The 22,129-nt window shown below is 28.6% G+C and overlaps 1 protein-coding gene across 2 annotated transcripts; it reads right to left on the reverse strand.

Moving 5' to 3' along the window:
* Positions 1-7,938: 7,938 nt before the first annotated feature.
* Positions 7,939-12,731, reverse strand: LOC112756350 (RNA-binding protein BRN1-like). 2 transcript variants are annotated; one of them, XM_025804908.3, is made up of 10 exons: positions 12,175-12,731; positions 11,889-11,971; positions 10,586-10,637; positions 10,352-10,477; positions 10,174-10,253; positions 9,742-9,825; positions 8,966-9,145; positions 8,552-8,888; positions 8,284-8,427; positions 7,939-8,201 (listed from the first exon to the last, which is right to left on the reverse strand). In XM_025804908.3, the coding sequence occupies exons 1-10, from the start codon at positions 12,341-12,343 to the stop codon at positions 8,074-8,076; spliced, it is 1,383 nt and encodes a 460-aa protein (XP_025660693.1). In that variant the 5' UTR covers positions 12,344-12,731; the 3' UTR covers positions 7,939-8,073. The 2 variants fall into 2 exon arrangements, with proteins under 2 accessions (XP_025660693.1, XP_025660694.1); XM_025804909.3 differs by lacking the exon at positions 9,742-9,825.
* Between the last annotated feature and the right edge of the window lie 9,398 nt (positions 12,732-22,129).

Below are 22,129 nucleotides of genomic sequence, written 5' to 3' on the forward strand. Positions count from 1 at the left end.
TTACCATCATGGTACGTCATTACCACTTCCTACAACACCACCACTATCTCAAATACAGCCATTCTCACACTCACTACTCGTATAATACATCCCCAAAAATTCTCCTATAAAATTTTGATCCCTTCTGTTTTTTACTTATTTCCTCAGCTACTCTCTTCTTCTTTTTTTCATCACTGTGTTACTATATATTGAATACAAAAACCTACAAAAAATATTGGGAACGATTTTGATTTTCACAAAAGTTAATTTAAAATTAAAAATTATTATTAAAAAATTTTCTATTTAACTCAAATTTTTATGTGTAGAACAGCAGAAGAAATTTATATAATTTTTATTTTATTTTTGTCTTTGAAGGATTGTATTTATCCTTTTATTGGCGGCTACAAGATAAAAAGTGATAATACATATAAAAGATTGGAATTGCATAAACGTAGAACGTGCCCTTACTTCCTCGTTCCCCCTCCACTTTTTCTCCCCTTTTGTACGTCTATTCTGTTATTTCAGGATTTTAAATGGTACGACATAAAGTTTGCTATGTTATAAAGTAATAAGAATAATAAAAATTATAAGAATTTTGCATGTATTGAAGATTGTCCTTACCACCGTAGTACGTCATTACCATTGAGGATTGTCCTTACCACCGTAGTATGTCATTACCACTTCCTACAACAGCACCACTATCTCAAATACAGCCACACTCACATACTCATACAATACATCCCCAAAAATTTTCCTATAAAATTTTGATCCCTTCTATATATTTAAAACGTTGGAATTCCATAAACGTAGAACGTGCCCTTGCTTCCTCATTTCCTTCCCCTTTTTCTCCCCTTTTTTACGTCTATTCTGTTTTTTCAGGATTTTAAATGGCACGACATAAAGTTTGCTATGTTATAAATTAATAAGAATAAATGTAATTATAAGAATTTTGCATGCATTAAGGATTGTCCTTACCATCGTGGTACGTCATTACCATTGAGAATTGTCCTTACAATCATGGTACGTCATTATCACTTCCTACAACACCACCACTATCTCAAATACAGCCACTCTCACACTCACTACTCGTACAATACATCCCCAAAAATTCCCCTATAAAATTTTGATCCCTTCTATTTTTTACTTATTTCCTCAGCTACTCTCTTCTTTATTTTTCTCATCACTGTGTTACTACATATTGAATATAAAAACCTACAAAAAATCTTGGGAACAATTTTGATTTTTAGAAAAATCAATTTAAAATTAAAAATTAATATTAATAGATTTTCTATTTAACTCAAATTTTTATGTGTTGAACAGTAGAAAGAATTTATATAATTTTTATTTTATTTTTGTCTTTGAAGGATTGTATTTATCCTTTTATTGGCGGCTACAAGATAAAAAGTAATAGTACATCTAAAACATTAGAATTCCATAAACGTGGAACGTGCCCTTACTTCCTCATTCTCTCTCCCCTTTTTATTCCCTTTTGTACGTCTATTCTGTTATTTCAGAATTTTAAATGGCACGACATAAAGTTTGCTATGTTATAAAGTAATAAGAATAACAGAAATTATAAGAATTTTGCATGCGTTGAGGATTGTCCTTACCACCGTGGTACGACACTACCATTGAGAATTATCCTTACCACTGTGGTACGTCATTACCACTTCCTACAACACCACCACTATCTCAAATACAGCCACTCTCACACTCACTACTCGTACAATACATCCCCAAAAATTCCCCTATAAAATTTTGATCTCTTTTATTTTTTACTTATTTCCTCAGCTACTCTCTTCTTTATTTTTCTCATCACTGTGTTACTATATATTGAATACAAAAACCTACAAAAAAAATCTTGGAAACGATTTTGATTTTCACAAAAATTCATTTAAAATTAAAAATTATTATTAAAAGATTTTCTTTTTAACTCAAATTTTTATGTGTAGAACAGTAGAAGGAATTTATATAATTTTTATTTTATTTTTGTCTTTCAGAGATTGTATTTATCCTTTTATTGGCGGCTACAAGATAAAAAGTAATAGTACATATAAAACATTGGAATTCCATAAACGTTGAACATGGCCTTGCTTCCTCATTCCCCCTCCTCTTTTTCTCCCCTTTTGTACGTCTATTCTGTTATTTCAGGATTTTAAATGGCAATACATAAAGTTTGCTATGTTATAAAGTAATAAGAATAACAGAAATTATAAGAATTCTGCATGCATTGAGGATTGTCCTTACCACCGTGGTACGTCATTACCACTTCCTACAACACCACCACTATCTCAAATACAGCCACACTCACATACTCGTATAATATATCCCCAAAAATTCTTCTATAAAATTTTGATCCCTTCTGTACATATAAAACATTGGAATTCTGTAAACGTAGAGCGTGCCCTTGCTTTCTCATTCTCCCTCCCCTTTTTCTCCCCCTTTGTACGTCTATTCTGTTATTTCAGGATTTTAAATGGCACGACATAAAGTTTGCTATGTTATAAAGTAATAAGAATAACAGAAATTATAACAATTTTGCATGCATTGAGGATTGTCCTTACCATCGTGGTACGTCATTACCATTGAGAATTGTCCTTATCACCGTGGTACGTCATTACCACTTCCTACAACACCACCATTATTTCAAATACAGTCACTCTCACACTCACTACTAGGGGTGTAAGTTACCGAATCAAACCGAAATTTATCGCAAAACCGAACCGAAATTTACAACAACCGAATAAAAACCGAAAAAAATCGGTTTTTTTGGTTTTTTTCGATGTAAACCGATCGGTTCGGTTCGGTTTTCGGTTGGCTCGGCAAAAACCGAACCGAACCGCATAAGTGGTTTAGTAATACATTGAATGGAAATTTTAGACTTAATAAATGTGTTTGTTTTATGTTTAGTTGTTGGAATGAGTTGAAATTGTGTTGAATTTGAATGTAATATAATATTATTTCAGTTTATTGATTGTTTTGAACATCATTTTACTAAAATTAATTTTTTATTAGTTAGAATTTAAAAACCGAAAAAACCGACCGAACCAAACTGCTTTTGGTTCGGTTCGGTTCGGTTCGGTTGTTGCGCAGATAGCAAACCGATTGGTTGGTATTATGTAAAAACCGAACAGATCGGTTCGGTTGGTTTTTGGTCCAAAACCGAACAAAACCGAACCGATAACACCCCTACTCACTACTCGTACAATATATCCTCAAAAATTCCCCTATAAAATTTTGATCCCTTCTGTTTTTTACTTATTTCCTCAGCTACTCTCTTCTTTATTTTTCTCATCACTGTGTTACTACATATTGAATACAAAAATCTACAAAAAAAATCTTGGGAACAATTTTGATTTTCACAAAAATTAATTTAAAATTAAAAATTATTATTAAAAGATTTTCTATTTAACTCAAATTTTTATGTGTAGAACAGTAGAAGGAATTTATATAATTTTTATTTTAATTTTGTCTTAGAAAGATTGTATTTATCCTTTTATTGGCGGCTACAAGATAAAAAGTAATAGTACATATAAAACATTAGAATTCTATAAACGTAGAACGTGCCCTTACTTTCTCAATCCCCCTTCCCCTTTTTCTCCCTTTTGTACGTCTATTCTGTTATTTCATGATTTTAAATGGCACGACATAAAGTTTGCTATGTTATAAAGTAATAAGAATAACAGAAATTATAAGAATTTTGCTTGTATTGAGAATTATCCTTACCATCGTGGTAAGTCATTACCACTTCCTACAACACCGTCACTATCTCAAATACAGCCACACTCACATACTCGTACAATACATCCCTAAAAATTTTTCGATAAAATTTTGATCCCTTCTGTACGTATAAAACATTGAAATTCCATAAATGTAGAACGTGCCCTTGCTTCCTCGTTTCCCCTTCCCTTTTTCTCCCCTTTTATACGTCTATTCTGTTATTTCAGGATTTTAAATGGCACGACCTAAAGTTTGCTATGTTATAAAGTAATAAGAATAACAGAAGTTATAAGAATTTTGCATGCATTGAGGATTGTCCTTACCATCGTGGTACGTCATTACCATTGAGAATTGTCCTTACCACCGTGGTACGTCATTACCACTTCCTACAACACCACCACTATCTCAAATACAGCCACTCTCACACTCACTACTCGTACAATACATCTCCAAAAATTTTCCTATAAAATTTTGATCCCTTCTGTTTTTTACTTATTTCCTCAGCTACTCTCTTCTTTATTTTTCTCATCATTGTGTTACTACATATTGAATACAAAAATTTACAAAAAAATCTTGGGAACGATTTTGATTTTCACAAAAATTAATTTAAAATTAAAAATTATTATTAAAAATTTTTTTATTTAACTCAAATTTTTATGTGTAGAACAGTAGAAGGAATTTATATAATTTTTATTTTATTTTTGTCTATGAATGATTGTATTTATCCTTTTATTGGCGACTACAAGATAAAAAATAATAGTACATATAAAACATTGGAATTCCATAAACGTAGAACGTATCCTTGCTTCTTCCTTTTTCCTCCCCTTTTTCTCCCCTTTTGTACGTCTATTCTGTTATTTCAGGATTTTAAATGGCACGACATAAAGTTTGCTATATTATAAAGTAATAAGAATAGCAGAAATTATAAGAATTTTGCATGCATTGAGGATTGTCCTTACCACCGTGGTACGTCATTACCACTTCCTACAACACCACCATTATCTCAAATACAGCCACACTCACACTCACTACTCGTACAATACATCCCCAAAAATTTCTCTATAAAATTTTGATCCCTTCTATACATATAAAATATTGGAATTTCATAAACGTAGAACGTGCCCTTGCTTCCTCATTCCTCCCTTTTTTTTCTCCCCTTTTGTACGTCTATTCTGTTATTTCAGGATTTTAAATGGCACGACATAAAATTTGCTATGTTATAAAGTAATAAGAATAACAGAAATTATAAGAATTTTGCATGCATTGAGGATTGTCCTTACCACCGTGGTACGTTATTACCATTGAGGATTGTCCTTACTACCGTGGTACATCATTACCACTTCCTACAACACCACCACTATCTCAAATACAGCCACACTCACACTCACTACTCGTACAATACATTTCCAAAAATTCTCCTATCAAATGCGTCTGAAACTTTGCCACTGAGATAAACAATCTTCTTTGTAAATTATAGGCTAATAATAAAATATATAATAACAAAGTTCACATGAGAATGCTTAAACCTACGACCATACACTAGTTCATATGTGTAAGATTAATTTTATTTATATGTAACTTTTTTTTAGATTAAACCCATTAAATTAAAGACTAATAATTTATATGATATATATATATATATATATATATATATATATATATAAATTTATATATAATTTATTTAAATTTAAATAATATTTTATTTTTTAAAAATATTGTATTATAATTTTATATATTTATTTAATTATTACCGAGTTAAACGGTTTGATCACTGACCTATCGGTTGAACCACTAATCCAGTGACCCAGTAACTTCACCGGGTCAATTACCGATTCGGTTTTGATAACTATGCCTAAAAATAACAATTAACAAAAGAATTATAATATACAATATATATGTTCATCTAGCATTTTTTATTGTGTTTATGTAATTTAAACTAGTAGCCAATAAGTCAAAATTATAAGAATTTTGCATGCTAATTTCACAAATTTTATGCAAAATTAATTATTTTATTTTATAATTATATACTTTTTTAGGAAGGATTTTATTCTAGCACTAAAAAAAATTAACTATGATCCACGAACACAGGACACGACATGACACGAGACACGCTGACACACCATATTAAAAATCTTATGTGACATGGGGATACGATATATATATAAAATATAAAGTATTTTTTAGATAAATTATAATGATATTTTGATATTTTATTGATATTAACATATATATAAATTAATTTTTTAACTATTTTTAATATGTTTTTTCAATTGTATAAAGTATTTAAATAATTTTGTTTTAATAAATAATAATAGATAATATTTTTAAACTCATTTCAAGAAAACATATTAAAAATAAGACTGGATACGCTGACATGTGATAATATTTAGGTGTGTTCAAGTATGTTTGAAAAATATTTTTTTATTTTTTATTAATACATGTTGGACATAACAAACACGTGTGTTGAACGAGTATCGATAAGTGTCGTGTTCGAAATGTGTCTGACACGAGAACTCAGCAACTCAACGAAATGTCTGTTTCATAAATAGGATGTACATAGAATCATAGATAACAAATAAAAAAATGAGACAATTGAATACATAAAAAATACATGTAGAAACGAAAATAATACACAACATACTAGAGTCTAAGAATAGTAACGGTAAAAATAAACAAAAATGTTTGGGAGCATATATTGAAAAATATAAAAAGTTATAACTTGTCTTTTTTAATCTTTTTTTTAATATATTTGATTTTTTATTTTTGTATTACTTAAATATTATTGAAATAAATAGATTATTTTAAATATAATAAATATATAATTATAAATATTAAATATATAAAATTACACATATTAAATTAAATAAGATAATTTTATCCTATTATCTCTCTAGTATTATTCTAAATAAAATCTCTCTTAATCCAACTAAGAATCAAGGTTACGAGAACTGGACCCGTCAATGAACTGATAAGATAATTGGTTTATTGGTTTAATAGTTCGATCGGAGTTTAACCGGTTCAATGGTAAAGGTACCAGACATGTGAAGATACCATACTCAAGATAATGGTGAACAAGGAGCTCAGTGATCAGTGAACAAGAAGGTCAGTGACTACAATAGATTAGGCTAAGCTAATTGAGCAAGGGATAACTAATATCTTAAAATTCAGTTTTGTAGTGCAGGGTATTCACATCATTTATAATTTTACTTAAAGAAACTTAGGTGAATGTTCACCTCATTGATTATTTTGTTATGGTATTGGTGTAGTTTATATGGATTTTTTTTATTTTTGTTCTCTTCGAGTTTGACATAATACCTGAAAATTTTGAGGCCATCTCTAAAGTTGAGAGTCTTGCTTCTAACGGTGTTAATCTCTATTTAGTTTTTATGTTATCTCTTAATGTGATTGCTTCATATATAAGATAGAATTCGAACTTTCTACAGTTATTTAAGTAGATGAGTGATTTAACCATTCGATCAATCTGAGTTGGTTAATTTGTTTCTTTGAAAATTATAATGAGATGAATTTGTTATGGAAAGAATAAATTTAAATATAGTTTTTAATTTGTTAATCATGAGAGAAATATTGGTCAAATTTCAAATTTATCCTATAAAGATGTAGTCATGTAGATGCTGACTTTAAAATTACCTCTTTAGAGTAATTTGTTCTGAATATTATACATATGGTTCAAAATCTATTTATAATTCTTAAGTTTGATATTTGCAATTATTCAATCTGCTTAATTAAGCGATTTGACCCGTAATTTACCGATTGAACCAATGATCCAGTAGATTAACCGATTCAATCACTGATTCAGCTTGTGCCATCCATTACGAATCCTAATTAAAAAATCCGGCGTCCACTTTCCCGCTGCCCACTTTCCAGGAAAGTTAGTGATCTAGCAGTAATAATCCGAACAAAAATACAATCAACCATCTATATGTTATGCTTTGTCACAGTATTATTTTATATTAATTGCTGTGTGTAAAGGGCCATTTTTTAGGTGCCACATAATTTCCATGGTGCTGCTGACAATTGGCCAAAAGGCTAAACAATAGATAGCGGCTGGTGCAAACAATATTCGCCTCACTACCTCAACCTGTGAGAAACAAGAAAAGTAAACGAAAACAGAGGAAAAAAAGAAAACGTTGTTGTTGCCGCAGGACGCAGAGAGCCAAAGGAAAAGAGTCCTCTTATCCTGGATGAAACTACAGAAGACAATACAATCAATAGCCATTCTTGGGGGGAAAAATCAATAAATTAATAATCAATGTCTAAATGAAATTTCATGTTACAGAAATTACAAATTGTATAAACATCAGATGGGTCATGAATTACAACGTGAATTATACAAAATTCCATTGTTAAGCTTCATCAGTAAGGCTTACTCTGCTTGTTGTCCCTCTTAAGCTGGACCTTTAATTTCTTACCTCCTAATTGGCACCCATTCATCATACTAATGGCTGATTGAGCAGCTTCTGGGGAATCATAACTAACAAACCCTGCAGGAAATGGAGCTCATCAGGCACAAGCTCCATAGGAAACTACCTATCAAATTCATCAGTAAATGGGGCAAGGGCTTACCAAAACATTTGCTAACACCGGTTGCTTTATCGACAAAAACTTTAGCACTCAAAACTCTACCAAATGGTTGAAAAGCAGTGGCAAGCTCTTGATCTCCAAATTCTTGAGGTATGTGATAAATAAACAGGTTGGCACCGGGTGGTCCTAATACATTAATTAAAACGATACCAAAATAGTCACCACCTAAACTCTCTATAATGAAGAGACGTAAGAAACCAGCAACATAAATATGCATGTACCAACATTTATAAGATATAGATATAACAACCTTCAACTTGACCCCCAGAACTCTTGCTAGCACTTGAAGATGATGTACCAGAGTTGCCATTACCACCTGCAGGTGAAATAGAACCAGGAGAACTACTCATAGGCCTTGGACTAATCATGCCTCCTGCGTATGCGATTGGATGTTGTAGGCCTGGAACAGCAGGATAAGAGCCAACATAACTTGCAGGAGGCACATGATAATTCCTTGGGTTCATATTGGGGCCAAGTTCGGGCCGTAGTGCATTTGCTTGATTCATGTGCGGCATCATGTTATGGTAACCAGGTTGATTCTGCATCGGTGGCATCCGGTATGGCATGATCCCATAACCTCCAGGAGCCTAAGAAGAAACAGAATTATCATCAAATATATCAAAATGCTATTAAATATTAGTATACGGTATAAAGAAATATTAACCTGGTAACCGTATCCATTATACGGAGGAACATAACCCATTGGCAAGGCTCCAAACAATGATGGGTGCTGAGAATCAGCATGTGGCGCATTGGAAGCTTGGGACTGTGCTCTCTGAGCTCGTCGGGCTTGTCTTTCCTTTTCAGTATCAGCCCATTTGACTACCAAAGGAACACTCGAACCCTATAGAAAGCAAAACAAATCAGGTCGTGGATGTCCAAACTAGTGTAGTTCTCAAATTTGCAATATCACCAACAGTTTTTATCATGAGTTGACAACATATCAGCCAAACAAAAGTTGAGGTATGCAAACATATCAATATGTTTAGATTAGCTGCCACTGGTATTTGATGAGTCATACTCATCCCACTGGTAGATTAGCTGCCAAAAGAAAATGTAATATTTTGGTGAATGCCAATCTAATTGGACAATTGGTTATGAATGTATGACATGGAATAGTAAGGCACCATTTTTAATCTGCTTTCATTTATAGTTATTATATAATAATTATGATGACTAATACAGTGCATGAGCAACAATCCCAAGCACGAACTGTTCAACTTTCTTTTGGCACAACATAAGATAAGCCTCACAGGCCAGAGACAGAGTTTCCGTTTGAAAGCATGGATCCAATTTGATCCTGTCAAAACTGATAGATTCTGAGCCTGTAATATTATCTTATGCCATCCAGTGTAGGAATTAGGAAACAAAAAGCTAATCTTAGATTTCTAAAGCATCACATGAATAGGAAGTCAGAATAACAAGTATTTGTGCATCTACATTGAATCCAAGGCACATGGTTAAATGTTCATGTCTCTCACCACCTGGATTTTGTGGCTGAATGCCGCTTGAAGGTCCAAAATACTGCAAACACCATTTACAACTAAAATTGTAATTGAGTTTAAAAGCATTCACTTTTCATTCTACCACAGACTAGGAACCAAAAACATTTTATACAATTTAAAACAGTCCATATGTGCTTGAATGACTAATCATGCCATCTAAATCGGTCTGGGTTTCAGTCTGCATCAGAAAAAATATCACATCACAACTGAATTGGCAAATAGTATCAATCAGCTAACCACATGTTATTTGTATCCTTCCTCCATCAATAACATACGAAAAAAATTGATTATATCACACATCCAGATCCATTACTAGCAGATTTAAATTAGTGGGATAAAATGAGGTGCAATTTTAATAACCACCAACCTCCATTTTATGCTTTCCATTGATTGCCTCTAAAGCAGCAAGGGCTTGTTCTTTGGTTTCATACTTCAAAAATGCACAGCCTACCACGAAAGAGAACTATGAATAATGTTTTGCGGTTAAAAAATCCAAAGCCCTACTAAAAGAATAAAGGATGCAGTAAGCTGTAAAAAAAAAGTACCTTTACTTGTTTGCTGAGAACCTCTTAAAATTTGTAAATCTTTTATAGTTCCGAACTTGGAGAAAAGTGCAGAGACCTCAACTTCAGAAACATTCTTTGGAAGCATTCCGATGAAGAGTTTGTGTTCTGGAATCATGGGGGGGAAATTTGTCAATACAACAAAGTAACCCTGCTACATGAATGAAAATCAACCAGAACCGCAGATATATTTAACTAAATTAAACATATGCACACCTAATCTTTCCAACTCGCCATCAGCATACTTTACTTGCAATGGACTAGAAGCCTGGATTGGATACAGAAAACACATGATGCTTTCCAATTAAAATGAGAAAAAATTATCAAATTGTACAGCTATTAAAACAATAATATTCATACAATAATCACTTCAGTGCTCTGTGAAAAGCTCTGGATTATCAAGAAATCCAAATTTTCAACAAACCACGTGTATAGTGTGTTTGATTACAGGGCAAAACTAATGGTATGTCTGGTTGAAGGTTTATGGGGAATAAATTCTCATAAATGAGCTCTATGCACAAAATTTCATGAATGATCTCCCATGAAAATTGATCTCCTAGCCAAACACATCACAACGTTGAAAAAAAGATGATAATACACAAACAAAAAGGGCCCCCCGCAGAGAGAGAGGGGGGGGGGGGGATCACACGATGCATGAGTATTCAAGCTGTCTGTGAAATTATAGCCACAGAAACAATTAGATATATCAGAATTATAAAAAATTAAAGAATAAAACCTATACTATACTTGTCCTTTAACTTACATTTCTGCTATATTTCTTAATGCTAATAAAGGTTCAGGGATAATAATTAAATTTTAAAGAGATATTAGAGATTAAGATTTGGAATTAACTAAAAATCAAATCATATTATATATCTTAAAATATATTATCCCAAACCCGTGATGCCTAAGAAGCTGGGCATCTAACAGAATTTTTAAGCATGGTCGTACTTATAATATGCTATTAGCCACAAACTCCGTCTTAGAGGAAATGATAGCAAGAAAATTCTGTCCAGCTTGAACAAGAAATAGAAACCCATTATACATAATATTTCCCACCCAGCATATTGGTGCTAATATCATGAAGCTGATCGCATTCATGCATACTAAAATTACTAAGTTCATTAGACACTTCCCAATGACCAACATTAATAGTTTAAGATAAAGACCGAACAAAACACAACACAGTATGGAACACGACGTAGTGGGACAAAAGACACACTCGAAGAGAGTTGCGTCCGTTACCTAAATATGGTAAACACCATCACATAAATTCCTAAAATTAGACACATGTTCTTGCCCAATTAAGACCCTCATCATCATTACTACTAGGTAGTCGTCAGCATCCCCAAACTATATATTAGCCCCCATTTATAGCGTTATACGCCTATCATATCATTCAATCAAGACGGATCACCTTTAACGGTATCATGTACAGTAGAAAACAATAAATCAACCACCAAAAAAAAAAAAAAAATACAGCGCAGTGCATAGTGTAGCATTAAAAAATTTGACCAACCCCTGGCAGCGTTTTCTTATTGTGACACGCATTGACGGCCTTATCAGCCTCTTCCCTCGACGGACAAATCACGAAGCAACAACCTGTGGCGAAAAAAAAAACGGTAAAAAAAAGCCGCGAAATTAGGGTTGGAAGTTACTGCAACGTGACTGAAAACGAATCTGAGGAATCTTGGAAACGAAGTGAAGAGAGAAAGCGGGGAATGCGAGATTCGGAATCGGAGGGAGTGAAGGAGCGTAGGAAGCGCGTAAGAGAGAGAAAGAGAAATGAGAAGTTAGGCACTGACCTCGAGAGGAGCGCGTGGCTTTGTCCTTGATGATGTTGACCTCGTCGACCAACGCGAACTCCTTGAACATTGCCAGCAGTTCCGATTCCGTCATGTGCTTCGGAACTTGACCTACGAACAGCTTCACACTCTCCTCGCTAGATTTGCTCTCTTCCTTCGCTTCCGCCATTAATGCCTCAGATTAAGCGCTCTCTCTCTCTCTCTCTAAAATCTCGCGCTGTTTCTTCTTCTGTTATGTCTGCGTGTTCTTCTCTCTCCTTCTTCTTGTTGTTGTTCTTCTTCTGCTGCTGCTTCTGCTTCTGTTTCTGTGAGATTTGGATTTGGAGTCGTCGGAGTGGGAAATTGGGGATGGCGAAAACTTTTGGATCTTCAATTCAATGCCTAAATATAAAATTTGGCAGATAATTTTTTAATTATTAAAGTGTTAGAAATAGGGAAGGGTTTTGGGGTTTAATTACGAGAGGGCCACTGCGGTACAGCTGGTAGTGGCGCCCTCCGTGTGCTGGCTGGATTTGCACTTTCGTCTTCTCACTCACTGCGCTAACTACTCATTAGCCAGTTTGGCAGTTATGTTTTCTTTTTCTTTTAATAATTCTCTAATTTTTTTTAAAGAATAATTTCTATTTCTACTAATCATTGGGATGGATAATCATACAGCATAATTGGATTGGATATTTTATTATTTTCTGAATCTTTATTGGCTGCTACAATATTAACTTTTTTTTAATTCTTGGTGTTTAAAAACTAATTAATAGTCCTATGACCTATCATCAATGACAATCAATATTTGACACTATATTTAACATTTATTATCAAAGTATATCAAATCTTAAGATCAAAGTTTATACGTTACCACCAATATATCAAAAGAAAACCATTAAAATAAGATAGTAAGGATAAATTAACTAGAACGTTGACAAAATTCATAGAAATAGTTGGATAATACGAACTGATGGTTTAGGCTTTTTTTTTTTTTTTTTAAAGAAAAGAAATTAGTGGGGATGATTGGTTAGCGAGGAATTTATAATGTAACGCTGACTCTTTAAATGGTATGATGGTATCCCTAAGATGCTACTTTTTACTGCTTGTTGTAATGTGTTGTGGTTTAAAAAAAATAAGGTGACATTTGAATATGAGATAAGTCATGATAATTTGTTTCAAAAATTTGTTGGAAGTTTGTAACTTGGAGATCCTGTGATATGAATTTGTATCAACTCAATATAACCTAATTCAGGATAGGAGAGAGAGCTCATAAAAATAATTACGTTTAATTTTTTTTTTATCATATGAATTTTTTTCTTAAAAATTTACGTTAATTGAAAAAAACATATAGATTATTATATTTCTAGGCCAGTTTAGATAAATAATGTAATTAAGCTCTTTTAATAAAAAAATTTAAAATATAAGGACCTATATTAAAAAAAGAGAAAGTCTATGGGCCAGCAATTTTTGTGTTTTGCGGTCAGTACTTAACCATCAAAAGAAGAGTGAGTGATCTCCCACCAAATCTCACACAATTAAAAACACTATTGATAGTATGGTTACAAAACACAAAAGTTGCTAGCCACTAGCACTCTTCTTAAAAATAACATACAAATAAATTATTTTGTATTTGATTTTTTAATTTTAAAAGTATTTATTTTAAAAGAAAAATAATAAAAAATTTATTATAAAAAAAGTTTTTTTTATTTTCTATAAATACTTAAATAATTTTTTAAAAGGTTATAAGTTGGTCTTAAAATTTGCACCAAATATTAGTACTATAACATTTTATAAATTAAAAGTGTAAAAAAAATAACTTACAAACAGGGACGGACCCAAGTATTAGATGAGGGGGGCACTTGCCCCCACTAGGTTTAAGAAAAAAAAATAATTTTATATAAATTAATATATTTGTTTCAATATATTTTATTTTGTCCCACAAAAATTTATAAAATTTTATTTTGAGATTCATGTTAAAAATAATTTTTTATTAAATTTAACGTATAATAATATTTATTTTGTTAAATTTAATTTAATATCAAAATTAAAAATAAGTAAATAAATTAACTTAAAAAAATTAATAAACAGTGATAATATAATTTTTTAAATTCAATCAACTCGTTAATTACCAAACTAAATCTTTGTTTTTTAAATATAAGTAAAATTATCAGTAATTTTTTTTGTCTTAAAAAATTAGTTGAGATAAAATAAATAATATTTATCTATTAATTAATATCCTTTATTTTAAAATGATATAATATTTTTTAATTTTATCTTTTAAATAATCTTGCTTGTAATAACTATTTTAGATTAAAAAGTATCTTATGTCATAAGTATTATAAAAAATAAACTTCCTAATTCAATGTGAGGTCATTAATATTTAAAAATTATAATGAGTAGTAGAACAATTATTTAAAAGTATGAAAGTTAATTTTGATATATTAAAATATGTATATTTTTTTACATAGTTATTTGATTATATTTATTCTTTTAGATAATTATTTACGTGATAAATGTAAAAAATATTTTTAAATTACAATACATAATTAAATATATAATTAAATATATGTATAAATGTTTTAATCTAACAGTATATCAAAATTAAATTAAAAAATATATAAAAAATAATTATTTCAAAAAGAAAAAAAATAATTGTAAATTAAGTTTTTATTATTTGATATAAACATATTTTTCATATATAGTTTTATTTTTTTATGGTATTTATATACAATTATAGTTTCAAATTATAAATGCTAGTGTATTAATAGGCGCTAACGTGGCAATTGATTCAGTCTTTTATTAGTAAATATATATAAAAATACATAAGAATAAAATTAGTTATGATGAAAAATTATTTATAATTTAATTAAAATATTTTAAGTTTAAATTTTAGAAATAAAAACATATTTTTTATAAATTATATATAATAAATAGTATTTTAAGAATAAAAGTGTTCATTAAGTCTTTTTAAATTTTATATCTCTATTATATTTTTAATATAATTAACAATGTTCAACGAAATTTATTTTAAGATACATTTTTGCCCCCACTTTTAAAATTTTCTGGGTCCGTCACTGCTTACAAACCTATTAAATTGATTATTTTTTGTTTACCAAACTCTTTTAAGTTAAAGGTAAATGATTCTGTGCTTGATTATTCTAATTAGAAGCGATAATGTCAGATTTCTCAACATGAATATCAAAACTACTAATAATACCGAATTGTAGATTATTATTGTAGGTCTAAAGGTGACTTTGAAAATATTAGATATTTTTGGGTAGAAACTAATTCTACATGTTTGCGAGGAGAATTATTTTTTATTTGGAGAAGCTTTTTTTAGTATGAAATTTAGGACAAAAATATATTATATGTGAGATAAATAGTGTAGAGATTTTTATTATTGTCAATAATTTATAGAATTGTTCTGATTTTATTGATTGTTTGATGTTAAAAATTTGAGATATAATGTCTTAAAAATGGTGTGTTGATCTTCAGTTGATCTTAAAAAAAATAAGTATAGTAACAGACATCATAACAAAGACTACAATAAAAACTCTTTCTCCTCAAATGGAACTTTCTTTGCCCTTAAAAGAAGTTTGAAAATAATATTCAAAGAAACTACTTTTTTTTAAGCAATTTTTTATTTATTTTTATTTCTTTTTTTGTTGTTTGTTTTTTTTTTTAAATTGCCAAAAAAATTCTACATGTACTTTTACTACCATCATCTACTAGAGTGCTCCTAGAAGTCATGTCTCATTTTTTTTTGGTGGACTAGACTCTTTAGGAGGATGCATAACTTTGATTTTATAAATTTCTCTCACATTTACGGGAGCAGATCCGCTGGCTAAGCTAGGTCACTTTGCCTTACTTAATTAGCATCTTTGTGCTAATTCTCGAGGTATTACTGATCCTAGATTTCTGTCATTTTTTCCTTTCACTCTAAGACTTAGTTTAGACGGAAGAAAATAATAGTAGAGAAGTACATGAAAATAAGAAAGAGAAAATAAACGAAGTGAAATTTTAATTCTTTATAGTTATTTAGATGAAAAAAAAATATATACAACCAAAAAAATATATACGTGGAAAAGAAATTCTTATTTAGGTGGGTCTCCTTATTTTTTTTTTCTTCTATACTTCTCTTCTATTTTTCCTCTTTAGCTAATTTTCTTCCTACTTCACCTCAAATAAACAAAGTTTAAGACCCATTGCTTATTAAAAAAGAAAAACAAAAAACGAAGTGATGATCCCATTTATTCATCTAAGAATCAATAATATTATCATATCATTCTAACAAGCAAAGTCTTGCAAAAATTTTAATCGATAATAATTTTCTTCAAAATAATTTGTTTCATTAGTGAGAAAATGTGATAGCAGACAATACTTAACTTTCTTTCAAGACCACGAGATTCCAATAAAATACTTATTTGGGGGTTATTAAATCAATAAAATATATTTTTTTTAGTGTGTTTGACAAATTTTTAATAGTAAAAATAAAAACATTAGAAAAAAATATCTTTTTTAAAAAACTATAATTTATATCTTTTTTTTAAAAGATTTTTTTTTCTAAAAAGAAAAAGATGTTTTTCACCTAATAAATGAATAAAAAAATATTTTTATCTTATTTTACCAAAACATAATTGATAGATAAAAAAAATTCTTTTTAAATGAGTTATCCAAACATAAAATCACCTTTACTTTTATAAAAGATCTTTTAAAAAATTATCATTAAAATTTTTTTTTCGAAAATGGCGCCCAAACAAGCAAAAAAAAAAAATATTTTGGATCTTTGATATTTAACTCCATAAAATTGATTAGTCTATTTATTAATGATCTCTCTTGAATTAAAGGAATATGTCTATGTAGCATGTTAATAAGAATAACTGTTCCTTAAGTATCATTTAGATTTGACAGATTTTGTTATTAGGAGATTTCGTTGTCTTTTAGAATAATTGTTAGGAGTCATTTAAATTTTTCTATTTTTTGTTTTTTTTTTTATATACATTGACTAAATTTATTACGTAAAAATTGAAAAATATTAGTAATTTTAATTTTTTTTTTGCATTCAATAGAGGTTATACATATTAATAAAAATAATATTGTTAATTATTATTATCATTCTTATCTATTTGTTAATTGTTACTAATTATTTTAAAATATTAAAATTTAAATCTTTGATGTTATATCTATGTAAATAGTTGACATAAACATTCTTATTTCTTATATTTATTTTAGATAAAATATTGTGTTAATTTTTTATTATTTATTATAAAATAGAATATACACTTCTTCTGATAATAATGAATTTATGTGAATTATGATGATTAATTTAAATTGAGTACACCCCAAACTTAATATAATTATAATAATATAATATCTTAATAATTTTTTCAAACAACAATGAAAATATTAAAAAAATTATATGATCTATTAATTTTTATAAGTTAAAAAATTAAAAATTATTAATATTTTTTAGTTCTTTTATAATAAATTTAACAAATATATATGAAAAAGGTAACCAAAAAAAAAACTCTCAATAATTTAGACAATTATCTCTAGAAAACAACAAGATCTCCACTAAAAAAATTTATTAATCCTAGTTGGTACTTAACGAACAAATCATTAGTTTAATGCGTCATATAAAATTTTTTGATAATCCAAAAAAAATATTGATAAATTATCAGTCTCATAAAAATAAAAATTAATAATAAAAAAATTATTAAAATAATTATCAAAGACTATTTAAGTATTTATGATTTTTTCTTCTTAATTTTTAGATATGGAAGTTTTTGCAATTTTGTAATTTGCTGAATTTCTAAAAGGCAGAAAAGTAAATAATTAAATGTTTACGTTAAATACGAAATAAAATAGCAATTAAATAAGAAAAAGTCTAGGGAGTCAACAAATTTGTTAAAATTTGGCCAGTACTTAGCCAGCAAAATAAAAATGAGTAATTTTTTACTATTAGATAAAATTTCACACCATTAAATACACTATTAATAACTAATTAATGACTACAACTCATAAAATTTGCTGCCCCTAACTCTCACCATAACCAGAAAATGTAACTTGCAGAACGTAGCTTGTTATTTGACCTTTGCTATTCAGACATTATTGTTTGACCATAATTAAAAAAAATTGTGCTATTAATTTAATGTAGCTTGAAAAAAAAAAATATTCAAAACCAGTTATGATGTCTGTCCAGTGTCCAATCTGATCTTTCATATGAGCATACACGAAGCTCCACAAATCACTATTTTATTTTATTTTAGCATTTGCCAACCACGGTGATCGATTTTCACCAATTTTCACGAGCAGTTGTTTTCTATATTCCAAGTCTAAGTTTCTAACCATGAAAGTGAAAATAAACATTTGTATTTGTTCAGTAAGGATGAGTTAGGCACCTTAGCAATAGCTACTGCCGCGTTTTTTTCCATTTTTTTAAAGAAGAAAATTAATTCAAGTTCAGCTGCTTAAGGATAACTGTGAATTTCTGATACCTTAAATAGTTAAATTCAAATTTGGTCGCACTTTCTTTTTCCTTCCTATTATAATATTGATTAAAATAAAAATATTAAAAAATTACTATTTTTTATCAATATTAATTAATATTTTATTTTTAAACTATTAAGATTTAAAATTTATAATTTAATACTTAAAAAAATATTAACAAAATATTGGCTAAAATTGTTGGTCATATTCTTTAAATTTTTTTATATTCGCTTGAATTTTTTCAAAAGGGTATTTTGACCCGATTATAATATATTATTGTTTATGTTTAAACTTTAAAGATTAATCTCTCTTTTTGTCTTGTAGTTTGGTTTACACTTAGTATAGTTTACAAAAATTAAAATTCTATATCTTCACTAAAATTTAAGGATCAAGATTCTTTAAAAATGAGAAGTTTGATAAAATAGTAAAATAAAAAAAAATTGAACACTTTTAAATTAAGATAATAAAATACACATTTCATAAAAAATATAAAATTAATGATAATTAATATTTTATTTTATTATTTTATCAACTTTCTCATTTTAAAGATCTAAATTTAAAATTTAACTACTAAAAATTATTATATATATTTATATATTATTTTATATATTTTTAATATACAATTTATATTACTAATTTTTAATGTACATATTATATGTTAATTTGTTTATTATATATATTACATATATATAAAAAATAATTACTGAATTAATCATATATATAAAATATATATTAAAATGTAAAATAAATATTAAAAATATAAAATAACATATATATTTATATATAACTAATAAATAATTTGTTTTTACTATATATAAAATATTTTTTTATTATTTATTCTTTACACAACTCCTTCTACTTATGAAAACGGAACTGGTGTCAATTCAGCCGTTATTATCTGACATTCTTAAATTCTCTTCAATCTAAAAAAAAAAAATAAAAATAGATTTTCTGAGAAAGGTGAAGAAAAGACCAAACAGAATCGGTGAAAAATTAAAGAATGTCCATTGTCCCATCATTGCCTTGCTGATCATAGTTAGCTTCTTCAGCTATTACAATTTATTAGTAGTTGAATTCAACACTTCTAATATTCACTTAAATATTTAAGCTGAGTTTTATGGTATTTTTGTTATGGTATTTAAATTATTTTTTTTAAAATAAAAAATAAAATATTTAAAATAAAAAATAAATTATATAAAATTTATTAAATATTATTTATTTTTTTTTTAAATAACTTAAATATAAAGTGATAAGCACCATAACATCTACCAATATTTAAATAATAGAGGACTATATAAGAAAACTTTAAAAATGAAAACATAAAATAAACTATACCTTACCAATCAAAACACATGGCTTTGCGTGCATGTTACCTTATTATGAAAGTAAACAATGCAGTGCTAGTACATACTCCACAATGTGATAAAAATGGTGTTCTAGTAACTTATAGCTACAAGCAATGTGAATGAAATTATAAATGTGTGAATGTGGTTGCTTATTGTATTTAAAATTTTAAATAAACTAAAATAAAATTGGAGAAAAATTAAGGAGGAGGGTAGGGAAGTAAATAAACAGAAAAGGGTAGAATGGTAGTAAGCGAGAAAAACGAGGTACAAAGATAAGTACGCCAGACTGTCCCGCCAAGACAGCGCAAATGGTTGATGGATGTTGCCATCTTCCTCTCTCTACCAAGTGCCAAATCAAGACAACGAACACACCATTCAAATTTCTTTTACCCTAGTTTATTTATTTACTCTCTTTTTTTCCTCTGATTAATCATAGTGCTTTTTGAGTTGGTTCATTGTAAGATAATAAAGCTTTTAGCATTATTTTGTATTTTCAAATTGAACTTTATATTTATTAAATATCTCCAATCTCCAAATCGAATACTATCAAATTGATATTTATCTATTCAAAAATATTACTTGTAAATAAAAATTAATTATCACTAAATTAATTATTATATACTTGTATATGAATATAAAATTAAATTTTGATATATTATTAGTATAAAATAATTTTATACATATATCTAATTATGTAATATCATATTAATATAAATAATTATATTTTATATTTATTATGTAATTGATCATCTAAAAAAAAATATGATTGGATAATTGTGTAAAATATTTTAATCAATGTATTAAAACTAAATTTTTTCTAATTCATATTCAATGTATATATTTTGATATATATTCTATAGTTTTAAACGATTTAGTAATTAATTTTTAAGGTAATTGTTATCCATTTTACTGTTCCCATAACAACGGCACCAATCCAGGCCACTTATTTTATTTTATTTTATTCTCTCCACAATCTAGTTTTGCTTTTGACAATTATACGACACAACTTCATGCAATGACTAATGGCTTTAATAGTCATTGGCCTCAATTTGGTTTCTTATTAATGTTGTTTTTGGGTCGTAATCTTTCTTGCATGTTAGTTAATTTTCATTTGTAGTAATCTTTTATTAAAATACCACAAGCGACAATATTATATTATTTTTATATACAAAAAGTAAATTACTTCCACTAACACGAATGTTTTTTTCCCGCTTTATCTTTTTAGATTTTGGAATCTACACTGCTCATAGGCTCATTAGGTGTGTGAATATATAGTATGAATAGTAAATTTCCTAACATGTGAGATTTGTATTAATTGTCTACATATGTCGAAAGTAAATTCCTCGTATGGTCAAAGATGCATGCATTCTAGATTTAAATTAGAAATGTCATTGTGTCACGAATTGATTAATTGAACAATCAAACAAAGAACATTCGTTATCCGTTAAGTTTAATTGTATATTTCTTTAGTCAATAATATTAATAATTTGTCTATAAGATGAATAAGTGGAAGAAGACCCTAATCAAAATCAATCACACTAAAACTAAAGATAGGTGACAGCTCCTTTTCACTTTATTTTAATTTCACTATCAAGTCAAATATAAAGATTGTCAAATGGTTGTGTAAAGGACGCTTACCTTTTTGGTGGTGAGGGATGGAAGAATGAGATTGGATATTTATCGAGTCTCGTGGCCGCATGATAACAAGGGATATATATAAATGATATTAAAAACTAAAAAGGACAGTGAGTGAGTGAGTATTGAGTAAACTGCAAATTAAAAGGGCCATTGCTTTCAACTTTGAAGCAAAAAGAGCAACTACAGCCATCGACCCAATATTGCAATATGGAAGCTGCATTCATCATTCACCAAAAGGTAAATAAAATTGCTACCAAGTCCAATTGGACCAACCAAGCTAGCTCAAATCAACATCTAGTAGGCACCTTTTTTCATTCATTTATTTTTAGCTCACAAGCACACATATTATACATATATATAAGTGCATGCTATGTGTATAATACAAAAAAGTGCATGCTATGTTATCTATATATATATATATATATCTTCGTGGGGAATGAAATCTCATGGAGTTTATAAACGATAGTGACGGTTGAGATACATGCAAAGAGATGAGTGTG

The sequence above is a fragment of the Arachis hypogaea genome, chromosome 16, assembly GCF_003086295.3.
Source record: "Arachis hypogaea cultivar Tifrunner chromosome 16, arahy.Tifrunner.gnm2.J5K5, whole genome shotgun sequence".
NCBI classification, from domain to species: domain Eukaryota; kingdom Viridiplantae; phylum Streptophyta; class Magnoliopsida; order Fabales; family Fabaceae; genus Arachis; species Arachis hypogaea.

Coding starts and splice junctions, on each gene's coding strand:
- LOC112756350 (XM_025804908.3), bottom strand. CDS start 12,343: ATGGCGGAAGCGAAGGAAGAGAGCAAATCTAGCGAGGAGAGTGTGAAG. Junction 9,826..10,173: donor ATGGAAAGCATAAAATGGAG/GTTGGTGGTTAT, acceptor TGGTGTTTGCAG/TATTTTGGACCTTCAAGCGG. Junction 9,146..9,741: donor CCATGTGCCTTGGATTCAAT/GTAGATGCACAA, acceptor TGCTTTCTATAG/GGTTCGAGTGTTCCTTTGGT.